The sequence below is a fragment of the Neltuma alba genome, unplaced genomic scaffold (assembly GCF_004799145.2).
Source record: "Neltuma alba isolate B1F8T4 unplaced genomic scaffold, ASM479914v2 tig00005007_pilon, whole genome shotgun sequence".
In the NCBI taxonomy this organism is placed as follows: domain Eukaryota; kingdom Viridiplantae; phylum Streptophyta; class Magnoliopsida; order Fabales; family Fabaceae; genus Neltuma; species Neltuma alba.
Window position 1 is genome coordinate 11,292 of NW_021633942.1, and position 22,435 is coordinate 33,726.

At 37.4% G+C, this 22,435-nt stretch overlaps 1 protein-coding gene across 1 annotated transcript; it reads left to right on the forward strand.

Annotated features, from left to right (window-relative positions):
* The first annotated feature begins 1,947 nt into the window (after positions 1 to 1,947).
* Positions 1,948 to 21,955, forward strand: LOC114746447 (endoribonuclease Dicer homolog 3a-like). The gene is given in 27 exon segments (XM_028934667.1): positions 1,948 to 2,250; positions 2,342 to 2,522; positions 2,747 to 2,860; positions 3,767 to 3,901; positions 4,054 to 4,123; positions 4,212 to 4,276; positions 4,360 to 4,491; positions 4,843 to 4,995; positions 5,546 to 5,675; positions 6,879 to 6,984; positions 7,297 to 7,489; positions 7,579 to 7,739; positions 7,858 to 8,076; positions 8,200 to 8,465; positions 8,887 to 9,158; positions 9,443 to 9,975; positions 10,082 to 10,176; positions 16,839 to 17,065; positions 17,162 to 17,371; positions 18,369 to 18,845; positions 19,001 to 19,270; positions 19,399 to 19,510; positions 19,513 to 19,587; positions 19,590 to 19,723; positions 20,850 to 21,078; positions 21,223 to 21,334; positions 21,655 to 21,955. Coding segments are annotated over 27 exon segments (5,013 nt in total). The 5' UTR covers positions 1,948 to 2,116; the 3' UTR covers positions 21,863 to 21,955.
* Positions 21,956 to 22,435: the final 480 nt, after the last annotated feature.

Sequence of the window (22,435 nt, forward strand, 5' to 3'; positions counted from 1 at the left end):
TACAGACCGAAATAGGGGGGAATATCAACCGGGGGGGATATCGACCGGGGGGAATCGACCGTACGTCATTTCAAAGCACCACAGAGGTGTGCACATTACAGACCGAAACCAGAGGCGAAAATCGACCGGGGGGAAAAAATCGACCGACATTTGGAAAATCGACCAGAGAATCCTAACCGGAGTTCACGGAGGCAGCTTACCGGAGTTCTGGATATGAGAGGTGGAACCGAGCAAGGCAACCTGAGACGGACTAAAAGCGAAGAGATCAGAACCGGATGGCTCCGATCGACCGAACCCAATGCGCGGTGATGTCTTGGCAAGCCCAGAAACACGTCGCCGGCGCTGATATTCCTGAGGGATGGGAAGATCTCACCGACGACACAGGACCGGATGGCTGGCTTTTTTCCTTCGATTCTTCTCCAGTGAGAAACAGAGCAACTCGAGATCTTCAGGTGAGCTGAATAGAGAGGCTGACAGCAATGAATGGGAGAGAAGAGGCGGAAGAGATCTTGACCGTGAGCTGAAGAGTATACCCCGCGTGCTTGTTCCCACCGTGAGCTGACCGTTGAAGCCAAGTCCTTCGCAAGCTCGGTTTTGTTGGGGAGAGCCAATAATTGAAGCAATAATCGATCCCCCGCCTGCTTATCTGGAACCGAGGTTTTGTTGGGCAAAACCAAGGTTTTAAAAAAATTGGGGGTGTTTGGCAAATTTTTTTGCCAAACCATGGTTTGGCAAAAAAGCCAAACACCCCCTAAGTCAAAGAGGCAACGTAAAGGTAAATCCTCTCACCTCCTTTTCCTCCCCATTCTTTTGTTAAAATCCTTCCAAACCCTTCTCCCTGTGATCCAAACTGGCAAACACATCCTAAATTAAAAGGGGATTCTTCCGTAGAGAAATAGAAACAAGGAAGAGTATTTTTTTAAATTCCTTTTAAAGTACATAACATATGATATACTACCTCCGGTCCTTAATATAAGACCCTGTTTGACTTTTATTTTGGTCCTAAATATAAGACCCTAATCCACTTTGTCTCTTATATTTATGTATTTTTTTCAAGGTAATCTTTCTAATAATTGTAGTTCTAGCTAATATAGTTGATTAGTAAGGATATTTTAGAAAATACAACACCTATATATTACAAATAACTAACTTAACTTCTTTCTTTAATCTCCTCAAATTAGTCAACTGAGTCTTATAATTAGGACCGGAGGTAGTATGACTTTTATTTATAAGCACAATGTCACAACTTTAATTCAATCTATAGATTTCATAATAATAGAAGATAATTGTAAGATAATAAAGATAATGGAAGATAATCAATAAGTTACTAGTTAAAATGGCAAACAAGTCTTATCTATCATAAAGAGGAAAACACAAATTCGAATATCGATAAACGTACTTGTTGGGAGAGTTTTAGTCTTAACGCTTTCGGTCCAATAGAGATTAGTTTGAAATCTAAAGTGACTTAAGAATACTGTGAATTATACCAAAGAAGAAAGATAATGAAAAATATTGAAGATAATAGAATAAATATGAATCGTATATTATATTCATAACACAGATTTAATATTTTATAAAATTACTATTATAATTTTTATAAATTAGAATTTTTTTTATTTTGTTTATATTGCTGTTATGAATTTTGCAGAACAAAATTTTAACAATTTAAATTTATTTATTTATACTTAAAATAATTTTATAAAAAGATTGAAGTTCAAAAATTTATTTTTGTCTATAACGTTCAACATAATTAATAAATTTTTTAATAACAATAGATATTGAAATTTTTTGGAGTTACTTTATTTTTTTTAGTTGTTTGGTGACATGGCAATTCTGTTTTTATTTTTCTAATTTAATAATGAATATAAAAATTCTGAAAGAGAACAGGGAAAAGAAGAAAACTAGAGAATACCCGAGTCACAATTCCCTGTTCCACTCCTTGAAGTGTTGATCACTGAGAAACCCACATAAGCATACGCACAATCCTGCTTCTCGGGCGCTGGTTTTTGTGTTCCAATATCTGTCTCCTAATCTCAATCGCCTCGACATGCACAAGTTGAACTCTTTCTCAGTTGATCAGTTAAAGCATTAGTCCCTTCCTCTTCTAGATTTCGTCATGGACTCATCACACAAGTACAATAGTTCTCTTGATCAAAATTTTGACGAGATAAACTCTAACTTGGACGCTCATTGTTCTCCTGTACAAGCATCGCTGTCTTCTATGGAAACCCAGCACATTCACCCTAGAAAGTATTGTTTTTCTTTCCCCATCTTTTTCTTCATAGTTATTTTTGAAATTTTAAATTTGGCTTTTGATAATGCTTTATGGGTTTCGTTGTAGGTACCAATTAGAAGTGTTTGAAGTAGCAAGAAAACAGAACACAATAGCAGTGTTGGAGACTGGTTCTGGTAAAACCTTCATTGCTGTCATGCTCATAAATGACATTGGCCAGTCTATCAAGTATAGTGGCGTGAAAAAATTGATTATTTTCTTAGCTCCGACTGTTCATCTTGTCAATCAGGTAAGTTCGAAACCGAAAGTTTTTTCCTTTTTAGCTTCGCTTCCTTTTCGTTTGGTTTCTGTCGAAGTTGGTATATTCCACTATCCCCTTTAACACCGCAATTTCAGACAGTTGATAGGTGAAATTTCAGACACACTTGTTTGTTACTGGTGTTGAGGACTAAAGTGCAATGTTGGTTCAACGGCAGGTTATGAATTACCTTGTTTTGTGCTTTCAATTTGCAGCAATTTAAGATTATAAAAGATCTTACAAATTTTGACGTCGAAGAATACTACGGGGCTAAAGGAGTTGATACATGGAATTTAGAGAGATGGGAGAAGGAGATCAATGACCATGATGTAAGTTTTCCTGTTGATTTGCTAATGCTATCTCCGAGTTATCACTAAAGTTTTTTTAATGCTTTCATTTTCATTTGAGTACTGATTGACAGGTTCTGGGCCTGATGGGATTTAGCTTCAGAGCTTAGTAAACATGTTACATATGACTTGCATTTTTTCCACTGATAAATCTTGTCATGAGGGATGAAAAATTGTACGATCATATCTTTAAATACCGCGGGTGCTTTTCATTCCCTTTGACTCCATAACTAATTTATTCAAATTCAATATGGGTGCTTTACAGATGCATGTGTATCATAGCTCTTCTACCTATGGATAACGAATTCGCTTCCATGGTGGTTGTCAGGGTCCCCCTCCCCACTTTTGTTTAATTAATTTTTCTATAAATCAATGTGAGTTATATCACTCATCTCTCTTAGTTCTGCTTCTTAGTTAGTTAGCCATGCCAGCTTAGTGATAGCTCATAGTACACGTGTCATTAAGTTTGATCTCCAGACTATTCTGTATATAAGTCATTACGGTAAAAGCATTTCTCAGTTAGTAATAACAGAACCAGATTGTTTCTTCTCCACTTAATCTCTATATTTGGCATGGTATCAGAGTCACTGCCGTCAGCAATGCTCAGATCGTCTGCTACAATAGCATAGTATCCGTGTTGGTTGATCTCCAATTAGGATTGATTGATCAACACAGCTTCATTCTTAGTCAATGACTTTTTCTGCCAATTATTTTAAATTCTAGGGTTTCCTTAGTGGCGTGTATAATATAATTAAAATAATTACATTGCTTGAATTTACTAATTTAGTGTGGAAAATTTTGAACACAAGATTTGCATCTTTGGCAAAGATTCTTAGTGCTCAAATTATAAAATTTAGTGTAGAGTTATACTTTCTTTCTGCTTTATAGGTACTGATTATGACACCCCAGATTCTTTTGGATGCCTTGAGAAAGGCATTCATCAATATAGAAACAGTATGCTTGATAATCATTGATGAATGTCACAGAGCAACTGGCAATCACCCCTATGCAAAAATAATGAAGGTGAGCACTGGGGAACTTTTTCTATTTTCCTTACACTTAATTGTTCATGGTTTTTTGTGTTTTTCTTCTGTGTATGTTTTTTCAATTTGAATGAGAAACGAGTTGCAATATAGAAAAATTTACTATATAGTTGTGTTCTTCTACGGGTGAAGGAATTCTATCACAAGGCTAATGTGAAGCCAAAAATCTTTGGGATGACAGCATCACCGGTAATTAAAAAAGGTAGCTGTATCATGAGCTGAGTTGTTTCTGCTATTGAATATAATTAAAAGAAATTCGTAAATGAATACTATGTGTTACTTCATTCTAGGTGTTTCCTCTACTATGGATTGCAAGGGTCAGATATCAGAGCTTGAAAATATCCTTGAGTCTGAGGTACTATAAATTTCTTGTATTGAATGTATTCAAACTTCATTTTTGGCTCCATAAACTTAAATGTAGCCTCTATGCTTCTTCAGATATATACAATTGAAGACAGAACAGAGATGGATGCTTGTATCCCTTCTGCAAAAGAGAGCTGTAGATACTATGATCAAGCTCAACCTGCTGCTATGAGTTTGAAATCAAAGATTGAAGCCTTGTGGTCTGAGGTAGTTCTTTTTTATTATTAGACATAATATAGATAATGTACTAAATTCTAACGAATTTTCCTTATGTTATAAAGTTATTTTAAAAAATTATTGATATAAATATTGAAAATAAAAAATTTAAACTAACAAAAATATATGTAGAACGTATGCATTACTTGAAAAAGAATTTCCTGCTATGATTTTCATCCCGATCATCCTCCCTGCCCCCAGCAAAGGTAAAAAAAATCCATCTTGGATCCGTCCTTGATTCTATTATATGTTGATGCGTAAAATGCACCTTCTTGTTTGATTTGCATAATCATTTTATTCTTTTATCAGAAAATATGGGCTGATGTTTATATGTTTGGACAGTCTGATATCTTCTTGTCAGAACTACAGAAGTCATTGGAAGGTAACTACAAAGATGTGGATGATAAATTTAAGGGCCTCCATAAGCGAATGTCCAACGACCTTGCCAAAATATTGTATTGCCTTGAAGATCTTGGACTTCTATGTACTTATGAGGTATCCATCTTGCTATTAGAAACATGAAAAACGTGCCTAAAAGAAAAAGAACATGGAAAATTGGTATTTCCTCTGATCCTAAATGTAGGAGTTAGTTAAGAGTTTGTTTTGGTGCTAAATATATAAACTCAATTTCTTTTGTCTCCCACATTTATTTTTCCCCAAATTACCCCTATTGATTGCATACATTTTCCAAAGTAAATGATTAAAAGGAGGGGTATTTCAGGGAAACCAATACACAATTTTTTATAAATAACTAACTTCTTGAATCTTTGTGAATTAGTTATGTCGAACATTCAGGACCGATGGGAGTATCATTTCCCATTTTAATGTATTCACAGCAGCCATAATTTTTTTACAATTTGTCTAATACAAGATTTTTGACTTCTTGAAACTGGTATATAATTTTTTTTTTTGGGATAAATAATGTTGTCTTAATATGTGAATTATTGCGAATGACATCAAAGATTTCATCTCTATCCTACATAAATTCTTTTTGGTCATCTCCATGTGATTGTGTGTGTGTGTGTGTTTGTTAATGTGCCTGCAGGCTGTCCAAATATCTCTTGAGAAATTCCACAACATAGAAGACGAGCATGAAGCATACCGTAAAGGTTTTTTGCATTGCAAATATTTCCTTGAAAACGTGATGCAAATAGTTGGGGAATCTCTTCCTCTGGGTAGGCATTTTAGAAGATTTCATTTATTCATTTTGCCCCATATGCTTTTGAATCTATGATCATTGTTGAGATCACAAGTATCGTGCAGGGGACAAACTAATGTTTTGTTCATCCATCACTTATATTAGTCAAGCAATCATAACAAACTCTATTTAATTGAAAATCTTTACTATGTATATTTAGGCGGGTTTTACATTAATTTTGATATTTAGACAGTCCTCTGTGGTGAGCATATGAGGTTTGAATATAATGCCTTAAGCTGCTTTCCCCCTTTTATTATGTTGTCTTTTAAGGTTGATGTAGACTTAGCTTAGATAGTATGTGATACTTGAGTTCCACATTGAGTGGTATGAGATACTCATTTGGGTATTTAGAACCCATCAAGTGGTATTAGAAACTGTTCCAATATGGAGTGTTCTGATTGGTGAAGGGTTTTGATAGAGATGGAAATTGAGAAGTTGAGCAAGATGTTGTAAGTGCAGCCGTTCGGATGTCAACTCTCCAAGGGGGTATTGATGGAGACTTAGGTAGTATAGGATACCCAAATCCCTCATGGAGTAGTATGGTATGCGCAATGTGGTATGTATGTGGGTTTCCCCATCCCACTTAGGTATCAATCAAAGGTACTCTGCAGTAGCAATTGTACTTTCCTCCTGCATCTTTTTTCTTGGAGATAAATCTTTTTTTGAAGCCTATTGTCAGTGGTTAGCATAAAATGTTTTGGTGATATTTAGTTATTTTAATTAAATGTTATTTGGGTTTTAATTATTTTTGGATTGGCATTTTTATCTATTTTGGATTAGGATTAGCTCAAGTATTTTGTTTTAGTCAGGATAAAGTTATCCTATTTTGATTAGGATGAGGTTACTTTAAATATCTTGGTTAGATAGAGATTATCGCTTAATTAATTGAGAGCTCGATCTCTTTCTTTTAATGTCTGAAAATGTAACTATTTTCTTTCAATAAAAGTATGTTCCGGGGATTATTAGATGTTGAATTCGTACTGTGTGTAGATATGTATATGTGGATGAGTGCATTAACAAATGAATGCATGTCTATTTGTTTTGCTGCATGTCTACTGTCGATCTTGTTTGACGTATTTTTTATAACCACATTGCCTTTGTAATGCTAATAATTTCATTTTGTTCGTTTTCACTAAGGATTATACTTATCATTGACATTTTCATAATTAAATCTCTGCAGCTGACAAAAGCCCTTTGGAGGTAGGATTTGACTATACAGGAGCAGTAACTTTGGGTTACATATCTCCAAAATTACATGAACTTATTCAAATCTTCCAATCCTTTGGGTACAGAAATTTGGATATTGATATTTTACAATAAAGTTCCATTTGACATTATGATCTTTGTCTTGTGAATATTTTTGGGACAATTACAATGAGGTCCCTGGGAAGAAAAATAATTACTAAAAAGTCCCAATAACAATCTAAACAGCCTGTAATGACAAGTTTCAGAGTAGGAAATGACAACTTCTGGGACTTGTTTTGTAATTATTTTCCTTTCTTGGGACCTCATTGTGATTCTCCCAATATTTTTCCTTTTGCAGGTTTCATTTCACATTATATGATCATTGATCTTCATTCCTATGTTTTTTCTTGCAGAAAATCTAGTCATGTGTCATGCCTTATTTTTGTTGAGAGGATAATCACGGCTAAGGTGATTGAAAGGTTTGTAAGAAAAGTTTCGCAGTTATCTCATTTCGCAGTTTCATATGTAACTGGAAGCAATACATCAAATGATTCACTGGCATTAAAGAGGCAGAAGGAAACATTGGATTCATTTCGCACAGGAAAGGTATTGAATCACTGCATCATTTGGGTCAGATTGTTCACAATGTGGGTGTTTTGAAATATTATTATAGATTATTAGTTCTTTTCATTTAGGTCAATCTATTATTTACCACTGACGTAATTGAGGAAGGAATCCATGTCCCTGGCTGCTCTTCTGTTATACGTTTTGATCTGCCAAAAACAATTCGTAGTTATGTCCAATCGAGGGGACGGGCTAGGCAGGCCAACTCTCAGTTTATTATGATGTTGGAAAGGTGAGGTGTATATCTTGATGAGATGAACTTAGAAGTTTTTGGAAGCTGGAGACGTCTTACTTTGAAAAATCTAGTGTATATTCTCAATTGTGCATCATATTGTTAACTGTATCTTTAGGGGAAACTCGAAGCATATAAGTCAACTGTTTGACATAATCAAGAGTGAGCGTTTCATGACCGATGACTCTCTTAATAGTGGCCTCAGCATTTTCACCCCAAGGGCTTGTGCAGTAGAAGAAGCAATCACATACTCTGTGGATTCTACTGGAGCATCGGTCACGTCATATTCTAGTGTTACTCTCATTCATCAATACTGTGGAAAGCTCAAAGGAGATATGTAAGAATATTTTCAATTGTTTTTCTTTTCTTTTAACTCCTTAATGATGTTTTTCCCCTACTAAACAAACTTCATCACATGCTCTTGTAGTTGTATTCTATGTAACTCTCATTTTTGTATCAGGTACTTCAATCCAAAGCCATTTTTTGAGAGTTTTGACGTGGAAGGTGGTTACCAGTGCAAGTTGTCATTGCCTCCTAATGCAGCTTTTCAAACTATAGTTGGTCCCTTAGGCAGAAATGCTCATTTGGCAAAACAGCTTGTATGTTTAGAAGCATGTAAGAAGCTCCATAAAATGGGTGCTTTGGATGATCATCTTCGCCCGTCAATTGAAGAACCTCTGGTACAGGTTCAAACTGTAAAAAGCAAGAAAACAAGTTCAGGTGCAGGTATTAGTTTTCTGCTAATTAAATATGTTATCTTTTGTTATCAATTAAACTTAAATATTATGTTCAATTCAATATGACAGTAACATTGTTGCAAACAATGTTGTTCAAAGTATTTTACTGTACAGCCTGAGACTTTAATTTTTGTTTTTTAATTGGATGTGGAGCATGATGTATCTGATTGGCCATAAAACTTCGTGGGCATGCCAATGAGAGGAAGGTTGGTTTGCCTATATGGCACTCATGCCTACCAGCTTCAGACACATCCTAGTGTGCCAGCCATCTTTTTCCTTGGGGTTTGGGGGTGGCTGTATAGGGACAGATGCTGAATCGTGCTTTTTGGAGGCATGAGGTTGTCTGGCTTTCCAGTGGATCTAGTTAGGTATGAATGCATTTTGATTTTGTTTGCTTCTCGTATTTGAAGGAACTACAAAAAGGAAGGAGTTGCATGGCTCAGCTAGCATTCGTGCTTTATGTGGGACTTGGAAAGATAAACTTGATGGAGCCATATTTCATGCCTATACGTTTGATTTCACCTGTAATGTTCTTCATGATATGTACTCTGGATTTGTTCTGCTGATTGAGTCAAAGCTTGATGATGATGTTGGAAATTTTGAATTAGAACTCTACTTGATCTCAAAGATTGTGAAGACTTCAGTCTCATCATGTGGCCAAGTGCATTTGGATGCTGAACAGGTATTGAAATGTGAGCTTTATTTGATGTAGGAATTATGAAAGGGGAAATACATATTACCCTTTTAACCAACACTTAGTTACAAATTGAGTGAACTTTAAAATGTAACAGAAACACCCACCTCCTTTTCATTGGGAGCAGAAGAACATCCACATTAATTAGATTAGTTTACTATAATTATAACTAGGCTTTCAAGTGGTAAAATGTATTTTCCCATGTATGAAATGCTTTAATCCAGATTTTTCCGTTGAAATTTAACTGCATTTTGTTTTCTTTTATTTATCAGATGAAGAATGCAAAATCTTTTCATGAACTTCTTTACAATGGTGTTTTTGGGAGATTAGTTTTTCGGTCCAAAGAAGGAGGAGGAAGGAAATTTCTTCTTCAGGATGAAACGTCGTCATTGTGGACTCCATCAAACTTATATTTGCTTCTACCTCTTGAAAAAGATGGTATTGATGAGGAATCTTTGAAAATCAACTGGGCAGGAATCAATTCTTGTGCTTCTGCTATTGAATTTATGCGGAAAAAGTGTTCTCTGGGCATTGACCATTGCAATGATTACAGAAAAAACTTACCATCCCATGATATCAGTTTGTTGGAGGCAGATTGTGGGGGCAGAGAAAAGATTCATTTCGCTAATTTTGTGCTTGATGTTAACAATGTCAAAGATATGGTAGTTTTGGCCATCCACACTGGAAGAATATACTGTATAATTGAAGTTGCTTATGACCTGTGTGCTGAAAGTCCTTTTGATGGCACCACTGAGGATGTGGCTGCAGCAGAGCGTATTACCTTCTCAGATTATTACAGCAAAAGGTACTGCAATGTTCACTGCCAAGATGCCTGTGCCCCCTCCTTTCCCTTGCTGCGCTTCATTTCCTATATCATTTTGTGGTTAACTAAACAAGTTGAAGTTCATCAGGTATGGGATTACACTGAGACATCCAGGGCAGCCTTTGCTGCTTTTGAGGCAAAGTCATAATCCACACAACCTTCTTGTGAACTTCAATGAGGATGGTTAGTTAACTAGTTTGAATTTCAAAATCTTATTGGTATTAGAATATTGGTGAAATAATTGTGTTTTAATCTGATTCTATTACAGCCAATAATTACTATACAAGAACTGAGGAGCAAATGCTTCTTAATCCTTGGCCTAGCAGAATAGGAAACAATTGAATCATTTATTCTATACAACCTCTATACAATTAGAACCATAAAGGACTAATAACAACTAGCTGACTTACCATTAAAGGAAATGACTACCCTTGTGAATTTGTCCATTAGGTAATAAATAAGGAATTTCACATTCACCTTCAAGCTTAGAGAACAAGGGCCTGTTTATTTAAGATTAAAAGAATAAATGCTTCTCAACTTATTTAGAGATTTTGTCAATATTGTCCTTTATGCTTCTCAACTTATTTAGAGAACAAGGGCCTGTTTATTTTCCACTCCTAGCTACTCCCTCTTCCTGTTATAATAATTAATTATTTATTTATTTAGTTATTATTGGCTTAGGTGCTTCAATTCTTGGCCCAGTAAAGCCCAATCATTCCCAATTGGGCTTCCCAAATTTTCATCACAATTACCTTTGTTAGGATTTTCAAGCTTACTAATATTAGTTTAATTTTCAGAAATTCTTCTAAATCTTGAACAATTTCCGACAATAATTCTTGCATTTTCCCTATTAGGGGACTTTTTCTTTGCCTTAAATCTAACCCCTCGGGTTGGGAATATATTCTTAGGCTAATAAGAAATGGCCATGTTACAAAATGCCCCTGATCCTTTGCTAATAGCCTGAATAAGGAATCTTGCACATTCCATAGAAAATTAAAAGTAATAGTTAAGACTAGTAAAAAAACAATTGATTCGCCATAAAGGAAATGAACATCCCAATACATTCGTGATTCATTTGGAGATAAAATAGCACCATTTGGTGTTTGGTATTATGTTATCCGAAACAATCATGAAATTTTTACGGCTAAGTTCATATATCTCATGAAAAACATTAGGGCCAGTGCACTTTTGAAAACTTCTTGAAAATTGTGGAAGATGCTCTGAACTGAAAGCTTCCTTAAGCTTGCAATTTATCCTGAACTGTAGCGAAGGGTAACGCTTCTGAAGTATATTAATTCTTCTGTACATTGCTGAATCTATTGAACAGATATATATACAAGAAGAGAGTGAATGGCCGATTATGATGGCCTGATTCTGTGCGATCACAATCACGCTAAAAACGGAAGAATAAAATCAAATATAATCTCCCTAACGCTCTCGATCATATCCCGTAATCAGATTTACAATTAATCCCCAAGATATTATCTTATCTTATATCCTACACTCCCCCTCAAGTTGGAGCATAGATGTTAATCATGCCCAACTTGCCTATGAGATACTTGAACTTATCATTAGCAAGACCCTTTGTGAGAGTGTCAGCTGTCTGCTCCCTTGAGGGTATATACCGGAGATCAATTATACCATCATCGATCTTTTCCCTTATAAAATGCTTGTCTATTTCTACATGCTTCATTCGATCATGCTGGACTGGATTATGAGAGATGTTGATTGCTGCCATATTATCTGAGTAGAGTTTAATAGGAAGCTTCACCATCATTTGTAGTTCTTCCAAGACTCGCTTCACCCATATGCCTTCACAAATCCCAAGAGCGATAGCTCTGAATTCGGCTTCGGCACTGCTTCTTGCTACTACATTCTGCTTCTTACTACGCCAAGTGACCAAGTTACCCCAAACAAAGGTGAAATATCCAGATGTGGACTTCCTATCATCTTGATCACCTGCCCAGTCAGCATCAGTAAACATCTCAAGATTTCTTTGGTCAGATTTCTTGAATAGGAGCCCTTGTCCTGGTGAACCTTTCAGGTACCTCAAAATCCTGTATACTTCATTTAGATGCTTCTGTTTCGGATCATGGGAGTGTTGGCTCACCACACTAACGGCAAAGGCAATGTCGGGTCTAGTGTGGGACAAGTATATCAGTTTTCCCACCATTCGTTGATACCTTCCTTTGTCTACGGCTTTTCCTAGGTCTTCATCATCCCCAATTTTATCAACCCGTATGGGAGTATCACTTGGTCTACAACCAAGCATTCTAGTCTCCTTTAAGAGATCCAGTATGTACTTTCTTTGTGAGATGTAGATCCCCTTTTTTGACCTAGCCACCTCCATTCCTAGGAAGTACTTCATCTCTCCAAGATCCTTGACTTGGAATTCCTCATTTAGGGCTCCCTTGATCCGTTCTATTTCAGTTGGGTCATCACCTGTAAGCACAATATCGTCTACATATACGGCCAGAACTATGGTTTTTCCGTTCACGTGTTTGAAGAACATAGTATGATCGCTCTGCCCCTGTAAGTATCCTCGTCCCTTTAGAGCACGAGTGAACTTTTCAAACCATGCTCTAGGAGACTGCTTCAGCCCATACAATGACTTTCTTAGCTTGCAAACCTGGTTGTCTTGCTGACCCGAAAAACCTGGGGGCAGCTTCATATATACTTCTTCTTTCAATTCCCCATTCAGGAAGGCATTTTTTACATCCATCTGATGCAGCGGCCAGTCTAAGTTTGCAGCTATGGATAGAAGGATTCGGATGGTATTCAATTTCGCCACCGGAGCAAAAGTCTCTGTGTAATCCATGCCATAAACTTGAGAGAAACCCTGGGCTACCAGTCGTGCCTTGTATTTTTCAAGAGTGCCATTTGCATTGTATTTTAGGGTAAAGACCCACTTGCATCCCACTGCCTTCTTTCCTTTAGGCAAGTCAACTACATCCCAAGTGTCATTGCCCTTTAGAGCCTTCATTTCTTCCATAACAGCTTGTCTCCATTTCGGGTGAGCCAAGGCTTCATCTATGTTGTTTGGGATTCTGACATCATCTAGATGAGAGACAAACGCAGCATATTTAGATGTGAGACCCTGATAGGAAACAAACCTCTCTATGGGATGCCTTGTACATGTTCGGGGAGGTTTTCTGATGGCGATTGGTAAGTCAAGTTCATCTTGTGTCTCCCTTGGAACTGCTTCCGGTTCTGAGTCATGGCATTCTTTAGATGTTTAAGGAACATTACCTGTCTTGTATCTCCATGTGTAGAATTGTATGTTTTTAAGAGTGTCTCCCCCTGAATTGGTGTTTTCTCCATTATCTTTGGGCACTTCCATTGACTTCCTCATTGGTGGGTTCTGGAAGGATTGAGGGTAGATCAAGAATTTCTAGGTTAGGTAAGAGTTCAGGTTCTGCTAAGATTTCCGGATCGGTGTCAGTCTGAGATTCACTCCAAGGCTCCCCCTGAAACGAGGACTGGGAATAAAAGGGAATGTTTTCATGGAAGGTGACATCACAAGTGACATAGAGGCGTTTAGAAGTAGGGTCATAGCACTTATACCCCTTTTGTGTGCCAGAGTATCCTAAGAAGATGCAACGAACAGCTTTGGGATCGAGTTTGTGAGTATGATATAGGTGGACATAGGTGGTGCAACCAAACACTGGTAGAGGTAGGGTATTTTCTAGATAGGGAAGGTTGTAATGAGTATGAAGGACTTGTAATGGTGTTTTATAGGACAAGGGTTTGCTGGGCATACGATTGATGAGGAAAGTAGCAGTGAGAACGGCGTCATCCCAATGATATTTTGGTACATTGCTGCTGAACATGAGGGCTCTAGCGGTGTCTAGAATGTGTCTATTTTTTCTTTCAGCGATACCATTCTGTTGAGGACTGTTGGGGCAAGTACTCTTGTGTAGGATGCCATGTTCTTTAAGAAAAGTGGAAAGTTGGTGATTGAAGTATTCAGTGCCATTATCGGTGTGTAAGATTTGAATGTGTGTTTGAAACTGAGTACGAATCATGTGATAAAAATCAATGAATGTTTGGTAAACATCTGTTTTTTCTTTTAACAGAAACACCCAGCTCACTCGTGTGTGATCGTCGATAAAGCTTATAAAGCACTTTGAGTGTGTGCGATTTGAAACCCTTGTAGGGCCTCACAAGTCACTATGGATTGTTGTGAATGGTTTTGAAGCACGATAAGGAACACTCGAAAAAGAAGTGCGATGGTGTTTTGCACGTTCACAAGAATCACAAAAAAATCGGAGCAATCTTTATTTGAGCAAATAGATGGAAACAATTGAGTCATATAATGGAAATTAGGGTGTCCTAACCGTCTGTGCCATAACTCCAAGTCACTAGTCCTAGGGAGAGACACTTTATTACAAGAAATAGTACGGTGATCAACACAGTCATCCAGGTAGTAGAGACCATCAAACTCTTTAGCAACGCCAATCGTCGTCCCTGTCAACAGATCCTGAAAGACACAATGAGTAGTAAAGAAATCAGCATGGCATCGTTCTTCCTGAGCAAGTTGACTTACAGATAATAGATTACATCTTAAATTTGGAACATGAAGGACAGTATGCAGAGTAAGCGTGGCAGATACTTTAATGCTCCCTATACCAGCAACCTGGGAGTCTGAAGCATCAGCAATCTTAACAGGTGGTAAATTAGTAGTAGAGGTATATGAGGAGAATAGGGTAATATCATCAGTCATATGATCAGATGCTTCGGAATCAACAATCCAACATTGTCCAGAGCTCATACCTTTGATAGTTGCCAATGCTTTGAAAAAATTACCTCGCTTAACCACTGTGGCCGTGGGCTGCTTCTGAGACTGTTGACTGCTTTCCAATGCAGCAAGTCGTTCAAGAATTTTACTCAGTTGATCTTCCTGGTGCCTCGGATTTGAGGAGCCTATATCCTCATTACGTGCAACTTCTGCCACATAACCACGTCCACGCCCCTTTCTTGGCCTCCAATCTGCAGGTTTCCCGTGGAGGTCCCAACAGGTATCCTTGGTATGACCCTGTTTGTGACAATGCTCACTTTGTGGTCTGGGTTTTGTGTTACCCGGACGCTGGTTAGTGGAACGAACAGCCAATACTGATGGCTCAACAGTAAGGGGGCGAGATACTTGGTCACCTTTTAACATGACCTTCTTCCTTGAGTCCTCATTGCGAAGCATGGCAAAGGCACCACGAACTGTAGGAAGGGGGTCCTGACTCAAAATTCTACCCCGAACATCATCAAATGAGGAATTGAGTCTGGCTAAAAGCTCAAACAAACGCTCCTTCTCAATCTTCTTTTTATTGTTGGCTGCGTGAGATGCACAACACGGGCTATCATCACTAATTAGATCCAATTCTTGCCAAAGTGTCGTTTTGGCAAGGTAATAGTCACCTAGGGAGAGAGAACCTTGCTTCAGGTCCCATAACTTGGTTTTGAGATCAAACACTTGGGAGGCATTTTCTCCATTGCCGTAAGCCTCTCGGATAGCGTCCCACATTTCGCGTGCTGGAGACAGGAACATGAAGTAGCGCTTGAGAGAGAGAGCCATCGCATTGACGAGCCACGAGCAAACCATCGCGTCTTCAGCCTTCCAAAGCTTCACGGCCTTGGCGTCGGACGATGGTGGGGGCGGTGCATCACCGGTGACGTGGCCTAGCTTGCCACGGCCTTCAAGGGCAAGTCTGATTGACTGAGCCCATTCCCGATAGTTCTCACCAGAGAGCTTCTTGGGCACAATGAGGACGGCCGATGTCTCGAATGTGGTGGACAGGGGACGACGCGCTGCCAACAGTGGAGCCACTGGTCACTCCCGACGTCGCGTGCGACTCAGGCAGGGAGGTCGACTCCTTTTCACTACCAGAAGATTGGGTCATCGTTACCGTCGCCGTTCGCCTACAGACGCTCTGATATCATGTAGCGAAGGGTAACGCTTCTGAAGTATATTAATTCTTCTGTACATTGCTGAATCTATTGAACAGATATATATACAAGAAGAGAGTGAATGGCCGATTATGATGGCCTGATTCTATGCGATCACAATCACGCTAAAAACGGAAGAATAAAATCAAATATAATCTCCCTAACGCTCTCGATCATATCCCGTAATCAGATTTACAATTAATCCCCAAGATATTATCTTATCTTATATCCTACATGAACCAACCAAGCTTGCAATTTATGCTGAAGTAGAACTAAATTTTACAGGGTACTTAGAATAGAGGGTTTCATAGTTTTTGGATTATCCCCTAATAGCAAACTAAAAAACTTGTTATTTATTTATTTATTTTTAATCAACAGTTGTCCGCTTGGACTGTGCTCTATATAGTTAAACCTCCCTTTCAGTGGAGCCAAATTGTTAAATGTAATTTCCAATGTTTATTGACTTAGTGGATTTATTTTAATAAAAGTATGATCTATTATTCATAAATTTCAACGTCTTCGAAATTTTGCTTCTACTTATTTTAATAATAAGCTATGATCAGGTGCCGATGAAAGCTAATATTTATCCTGAACCAACCAATCCTGCGATTTATGCTGAAGTAGAGCTAAATTTTAGAGGGTACTTAGAAGAGAGGGTTTCATAATTTTTGGATTATCCCCTAATAGAAAACTAAAAAACTTTAGTTTTTTTATCAACAGTTGTCCGCTTGGACTGTGCTCTATAAAGTTAAACTTCACTTTCAATGGAGCGAAATTCTTAAATGTAATCCAATGCTTATTGACTTAGTGGATTTATTTTAATGAAATTATATGCTCTATTATTCATAAATTTCAATGTCTTCAAAATTTCGCTTTTACTTGACACACACACATACACATTTGAGCAGATACTCTAGGTAAGTCTCCAGAAGGTGGCCTGGTAACCCAAAAAGCACGAGCTCATGTTCACATTCCACCGGAGCTTCTCTGCACCCTTGATGTTCGAAGGGATGTGTTAAAGTCACTTTACCTGCTTCCGTCTTTGATGCACCGCCTTGAATCATTTATGCTAGCCAGTCAACTTAGACAAGAGGTGGCTGGCCAAGATAACAACTACAACATACCTAGCTCTCTGGTTTGTATAGTTTTCCTATTTACTTGTTTTACATGGAAAAGATAATCCTTCTATTTTCTCTGTTTCAATTGTACATATTATCTCTTACAATGTCAGATTCTAGAAGCACTTACAACTGTAAGATGCTGTGAAAAGTTTTCTATGGAACGTCTTGAGTTGCTTGGAGATTCCGTCCTCAAGTATGCTGTAAGTTGTCATCTCTTTCTCAAATATCCAAAGAAGCACGAAGGACAATTATCTGCTCAGCGCACAGCGGTGGTGTGTAATTCAACCCTACATAAATGTGGAACAGATCATAAAATACAGGTAAATTCTCCTATAGTTATTTTTCAATTGGCCACCTGATGGAATATAGGAATTAATATCTTGAGGAAACCTAGCTTGCTTTAATATTTAATTTTATTTTATGTCATAACTAGCAAGTGGCTTATGTTTTATGTTTTAATTTATGTAATATCGTAGATGTTTCTTCCGAGAGTGGAAACTTAGGCAAGTAGCTGATTATGTTTGAATGTTTTTATTTTGCTTTTTGATTCCTTCATGAGAAGGAAACCTTTTCTATATATAGATGTTAGGCAGCATATGTAAGGAGACTTTTGATGATTGAAAATTGTTATGGCTTAGCTGCTCTCTCTCCCTTTTCTGTGCTGCCTCAACTCTCCTGCTCAGTTTCTGTTCTCTCTCCCTTTCTTCTCCCTATTCTGTTCATTCTTTCCCTTTCCCTCCTCTGTTTCTATTTTCCTCCCTAAAACCCATTCAGTTCTGCAATATATTTGAGTGTGTGTGGGTGTGTGACATCACTACCGTGACAAGAACAAGTTTTCCTTGAAGCTTAAGCTCATGCGTGCAGATAGCCAAAAAGGGCTTGAACTGTGAACAATGAATAGGTTCACTGCTATGACGGACCAAAAGTCATCACAAAAGGGAAAAAGAAATATTAATCCTTGGTTATAAAGATATTCCATCCACAAAATTGAGGTCTATTAATCTGAATGTTTTTTCAACTCATCTGCTCCCCATCGAGCTTTTATTCAAGAAAGTGCAATTCTTGTGGTCACTAATATTTTCCTTTTACTTAGAACTTTTGTAATCTGGTTATATCTGAATTCAAAGCTTATGAAAATGATCATTTTAGTCATGCCTTAATATAAGACTAAGAAAACTCCTCTTTAAATGTCTGAACACTCCTTTTCTTTGAATTCCAGTCGTTGTTGATTCAATAAGTGCACAAGTTGTATTCCATCTAAATGGTGCTGCAATGGATCCAGTTAATACTTTTTTTTTTCCCCGTTTTCTTCAATAGGAATATATTCGTGACTTTGCATTTGAGCCCCGCCGGTGGGTCGCTCCGGGACAGAATTCTATACATACTGTTCATTGTAAATGTGGGGTGGAAAACCTTGAAGTGCCTTTAGACGAAAAGTTTCAAAGTGAAGATCCAAAAATTGTGGTTGGGAAGTTCTGTGACAGACGTCACCGTTGGATATGTTCAAAGACTATTGCAGATTGTGTTGAAGCTCTGATAGGTGCATATTATGTGGGTGGTGGACTACTTGCTTCACTTCATGTGATGAAGTGGCTTGGAATTTGTACTGGTCTTGAACCATCTTTGGTTGATGAAGCAATTACTGTTGCTTCTCTTCACATATACTCACCAAAAGAAAATGAGATTGCAAGTCTTGAAGCTAAAATTGGGTATAAATTTTCTGTCAAAGGACTCTTGCTAGAGGCAATCACACATGCATCTGAGAATGAACTTGGGGGTGGCTATTGTTATGAGGTAACTATAAAATATGTCTGGCAATGTTGAACTGCTTCTGTTAATTTTCTTTTGGGTTTTACTAGTGGAGCTTATATACTCCCAAGTGAACATACAGTTAGATTTATATGTCAAAGTTCAATATGATGTTCCTCTAACTTTATATGGTATGACAGAGGCTTGAGTTTCTTGGCGATTCGGTATTGGACCTGCTTATCACATGGCATCTATATCAGAGTCATACAAGCATTGATCCAGGGGAATTAACTGACTTGCGAGCTGCTTCTGTCAATAACGAAAACTTTGCTCAAGTTGCAGTCAGACAAAATCTGCAACAGTATCTTCTGCATAGCTCAGATTTATTACTTGGCCAAATAAATGATTATGTCAGGGCGCTCTCTGAATCAAACATGACGAAGTCACTTCCAGGCTTTAAAGGACCTAAGGTTACTGATGATTCTTTTTTTTTTTTTGGGGAAAATATGGCTAGTTAAGCCGTTGTTTTGTTGGAATTTTTCTTCTTTCTTTTTATCATCATTTTTAATTAATTATCATTTGTCTGTTTTTGACACAGGTACTTGGGGATTTAGTAGAAAGTATTGCCGGGGCCATACTAATTGACACCAAACTTAATCTTGATGAAGTGTGGAAAGTTTTCAAGCCTCTATTATCTCCCATTGTCACTCCGATAAACTTGAACTGCCTCCATTACGTGAGCTACTCGAATTATCCAGCTCTCTTGGGTATTTTGTAAAAGAAAATGTAAGATGAAGGGAGATATGGTGCATGCAGAGCTTAGTTTACAGCTTCAAGATGTCCTGTTGGTTCGAGAGGGATGGGGCCCAAATAGGAAAACAGCAAAAGGAGAAGCTGCCTTTCATTTACTAAAGGAACTTGAGGTATTCTTTGCTTATCTAATGCTTTTGCTGTCTTCCTTTTTGTATCAAATTTTCTAAAATATATGGTATGCGGCATTCAAAATAAAACGTACAAGCTGTTGTTTTTGCCCATCTGTATGCTTTATATACATTATTTATCATATTTGGAGGTGTTCAAGAATTTGTTTTAGGCCAACACTAATTCTCTCATGTAATTTAACTGGAACCAATTCAAAAGCTATGCTTTGATATTTAAAAACTTGTTGACCAAGTTTATCATAGTGGCTTTTTTGGTAAAAAATTCTATTGAGTCGAAGTCTGGGAACTGACCAGAGCTATGACAAATTTTACAGCTCAAAGCGTTCACAGATATACCTTCAAATTGTGGACTAACAAGAATTTGTCACTTTGGCTGAAGACTCAAACCTTTTCTCTTGGGTATTGGATTTGTCCTTACCAAGTAGATTAACTTTGGTCAATAATATTGTGCATGCTTAAGAAACTAAAAATTGTCAAAATATTTCCTCGTGATGGAATATGGAGGTAGATTTTTCAAAGAGAAAAAGGTATTATTGGTAAAGCAATATCGACTGTCACCATCGGGCCTGGCAGTGTTTCACTAGGACTTTAGTTTTTGTCAACTGGGAAAGTGTTGGTGCACCCCATCTTTTGCTCAAAGAGAGCATCTTCTGAATTACATTTCCATTGTACATAACACAAGGAATATTTGATTCTACACCAGCATCAGAAATGAACCAGACAGACCCGTGTCCATTTACATTTGTTTGCTAAAACCACTAGATTTGCTGTCCAACTGAAATCAGCTTGATTGGAATCTGGGTTACTTTTGATATGCTAGTTTTTTTATTGTGTTGATCTGTTTATTTTGTCACAGCAATAACGGTATCTGCTCATATTGGCAGTGATATATGGGAATCAGGAATAGTAAGGAGAGTTTGGGATCCGGGGGTATTTTGGGTTAAGTAGCTTAATTTCTATAAACAGGGTCTTGAGTGTAAAGTGGGGTTTGTGAATATATATATATATATATATATATATATATGCATATATATTGTTTTGATCTCATTTCAGTGGTCTGTATATTTTGCTGACTACATAGTTTACATTTTTGTCCTTGCAATGGCAGAAGAGGGGAATTTCACACAGTAATAGTGGGACCAAGAGAAAAAGAGATAATCCTGATCATTTCTTCGATTCTTCTTCTGGGAAGAAGGAATTTAGTATTTGCGCTGGTCTACGTGATGAGCATGTCTCAGAGCCAGTAACGTATAAGAGGGCCAAGAAGGACAAAACTAATCTATCAGCTCCCAATGACCTTCCAATGGAACTCTCTGATCCCAATGATGCAATTCCAGGTTTGCGCCATCAATCTTTTCTCTGTTATCCCCTAATCTTTGAAGCCCTCGAAACTGTCTTTGATTCCTTGCATTTATATATCAAGGATGAGGAGCTGCTCTCTAACAACTAAATCAACGTCTTTTGTTGATTTATATTTACAGTTATTGCATCAATCAATATGAATAAGGGAGGACCCAGGACCACCCTATTTGAGCTATGCAAGAGACTACAATGGCCAATGCCTACATTTGACTCAGCGGAACTCAAACAGAGGTGAGTTGACTCTGTTCTTTCTTATGTCAAACTTGTTGCCAATGGCCTTTGCAGTACTTTACATAAACATGGCATGATATAACTTTTGGCCCCCCTGAATTTTTCTTCAATTATTGATTCAATCTTTGAACTTTGACTCAAAACAACTCAGTCCCTGTAGTTTTGAGACTCAAAACAACTCGGTCATCATAATTCCTTAAAAGAGAGGAAAGAATGGAGACTGGAGAGGACAACTTGTTCTGTTTGGGTAATTGTGATCATAAATCCGGCCTTTATCATTATTATTATTTTTTCTTTTCCTTTTTTTTTTTTTTTTTCAGGACTCCATTTGAATTTGGTGAAGGTTCAGAAAGAAGAAAAGGATACATCTGTTTTGTGTCAAGCATACAACTGTGCATACCCAATTATGGTAATATCGATTGTAAAGGAGATTCCAGAGCGGATAAGAAGAGTTCACTTGACTCTGCTGCATTAGAAATGCTCTATGAGCTACAACGACTGGGAAAACTCAAGATTGGTGATTTCTAACCGCGGCAACGTTTTAGAGGAATAATCCCAAGCACGATGAAAATAGAGTGGAGAAAAAATTTTAATGAATTCGATTTAAAAAAAAAAAAATTAAAGAAGTGAGGTTAAAAGTTTTAACTAATTTTTCTTACTACATTTCATCAAAATTTCATAACACTTCTTTAATTTTTTTAAATCAGACTCATAAGATTTTTCCTTCCTTCCTTTCATTTTCCTCATACCAAGTATAAGGTAAGAGCTTGATTGGTCGTCCTGTATGTTAGATTGTTAGTGTTGTAGCACCCAAATTGTATAATAGTGTAAATGGGATGAATAAAAGCTTACGACCTTGATAAAAACTCTTGATGCTTCAGCCCTTTTTTTTTTTTTCCTTCTGAGAATAACCAAGGCAAGCTAAAAGAATCTTGGAGATATCAGAAATTAATAACAAAAAAAAAGAAGAAAAAAAGCCTAAGTAACACGAATTTTGTCTTCCTGGAGTATGGCCTTGATCCCCAATTTCCCCCACTGGGAGCACTCGAGAACAAAGCGTTTCATAGACTGCACAGCGTGCAGTTCTGGCCATGTGATCAC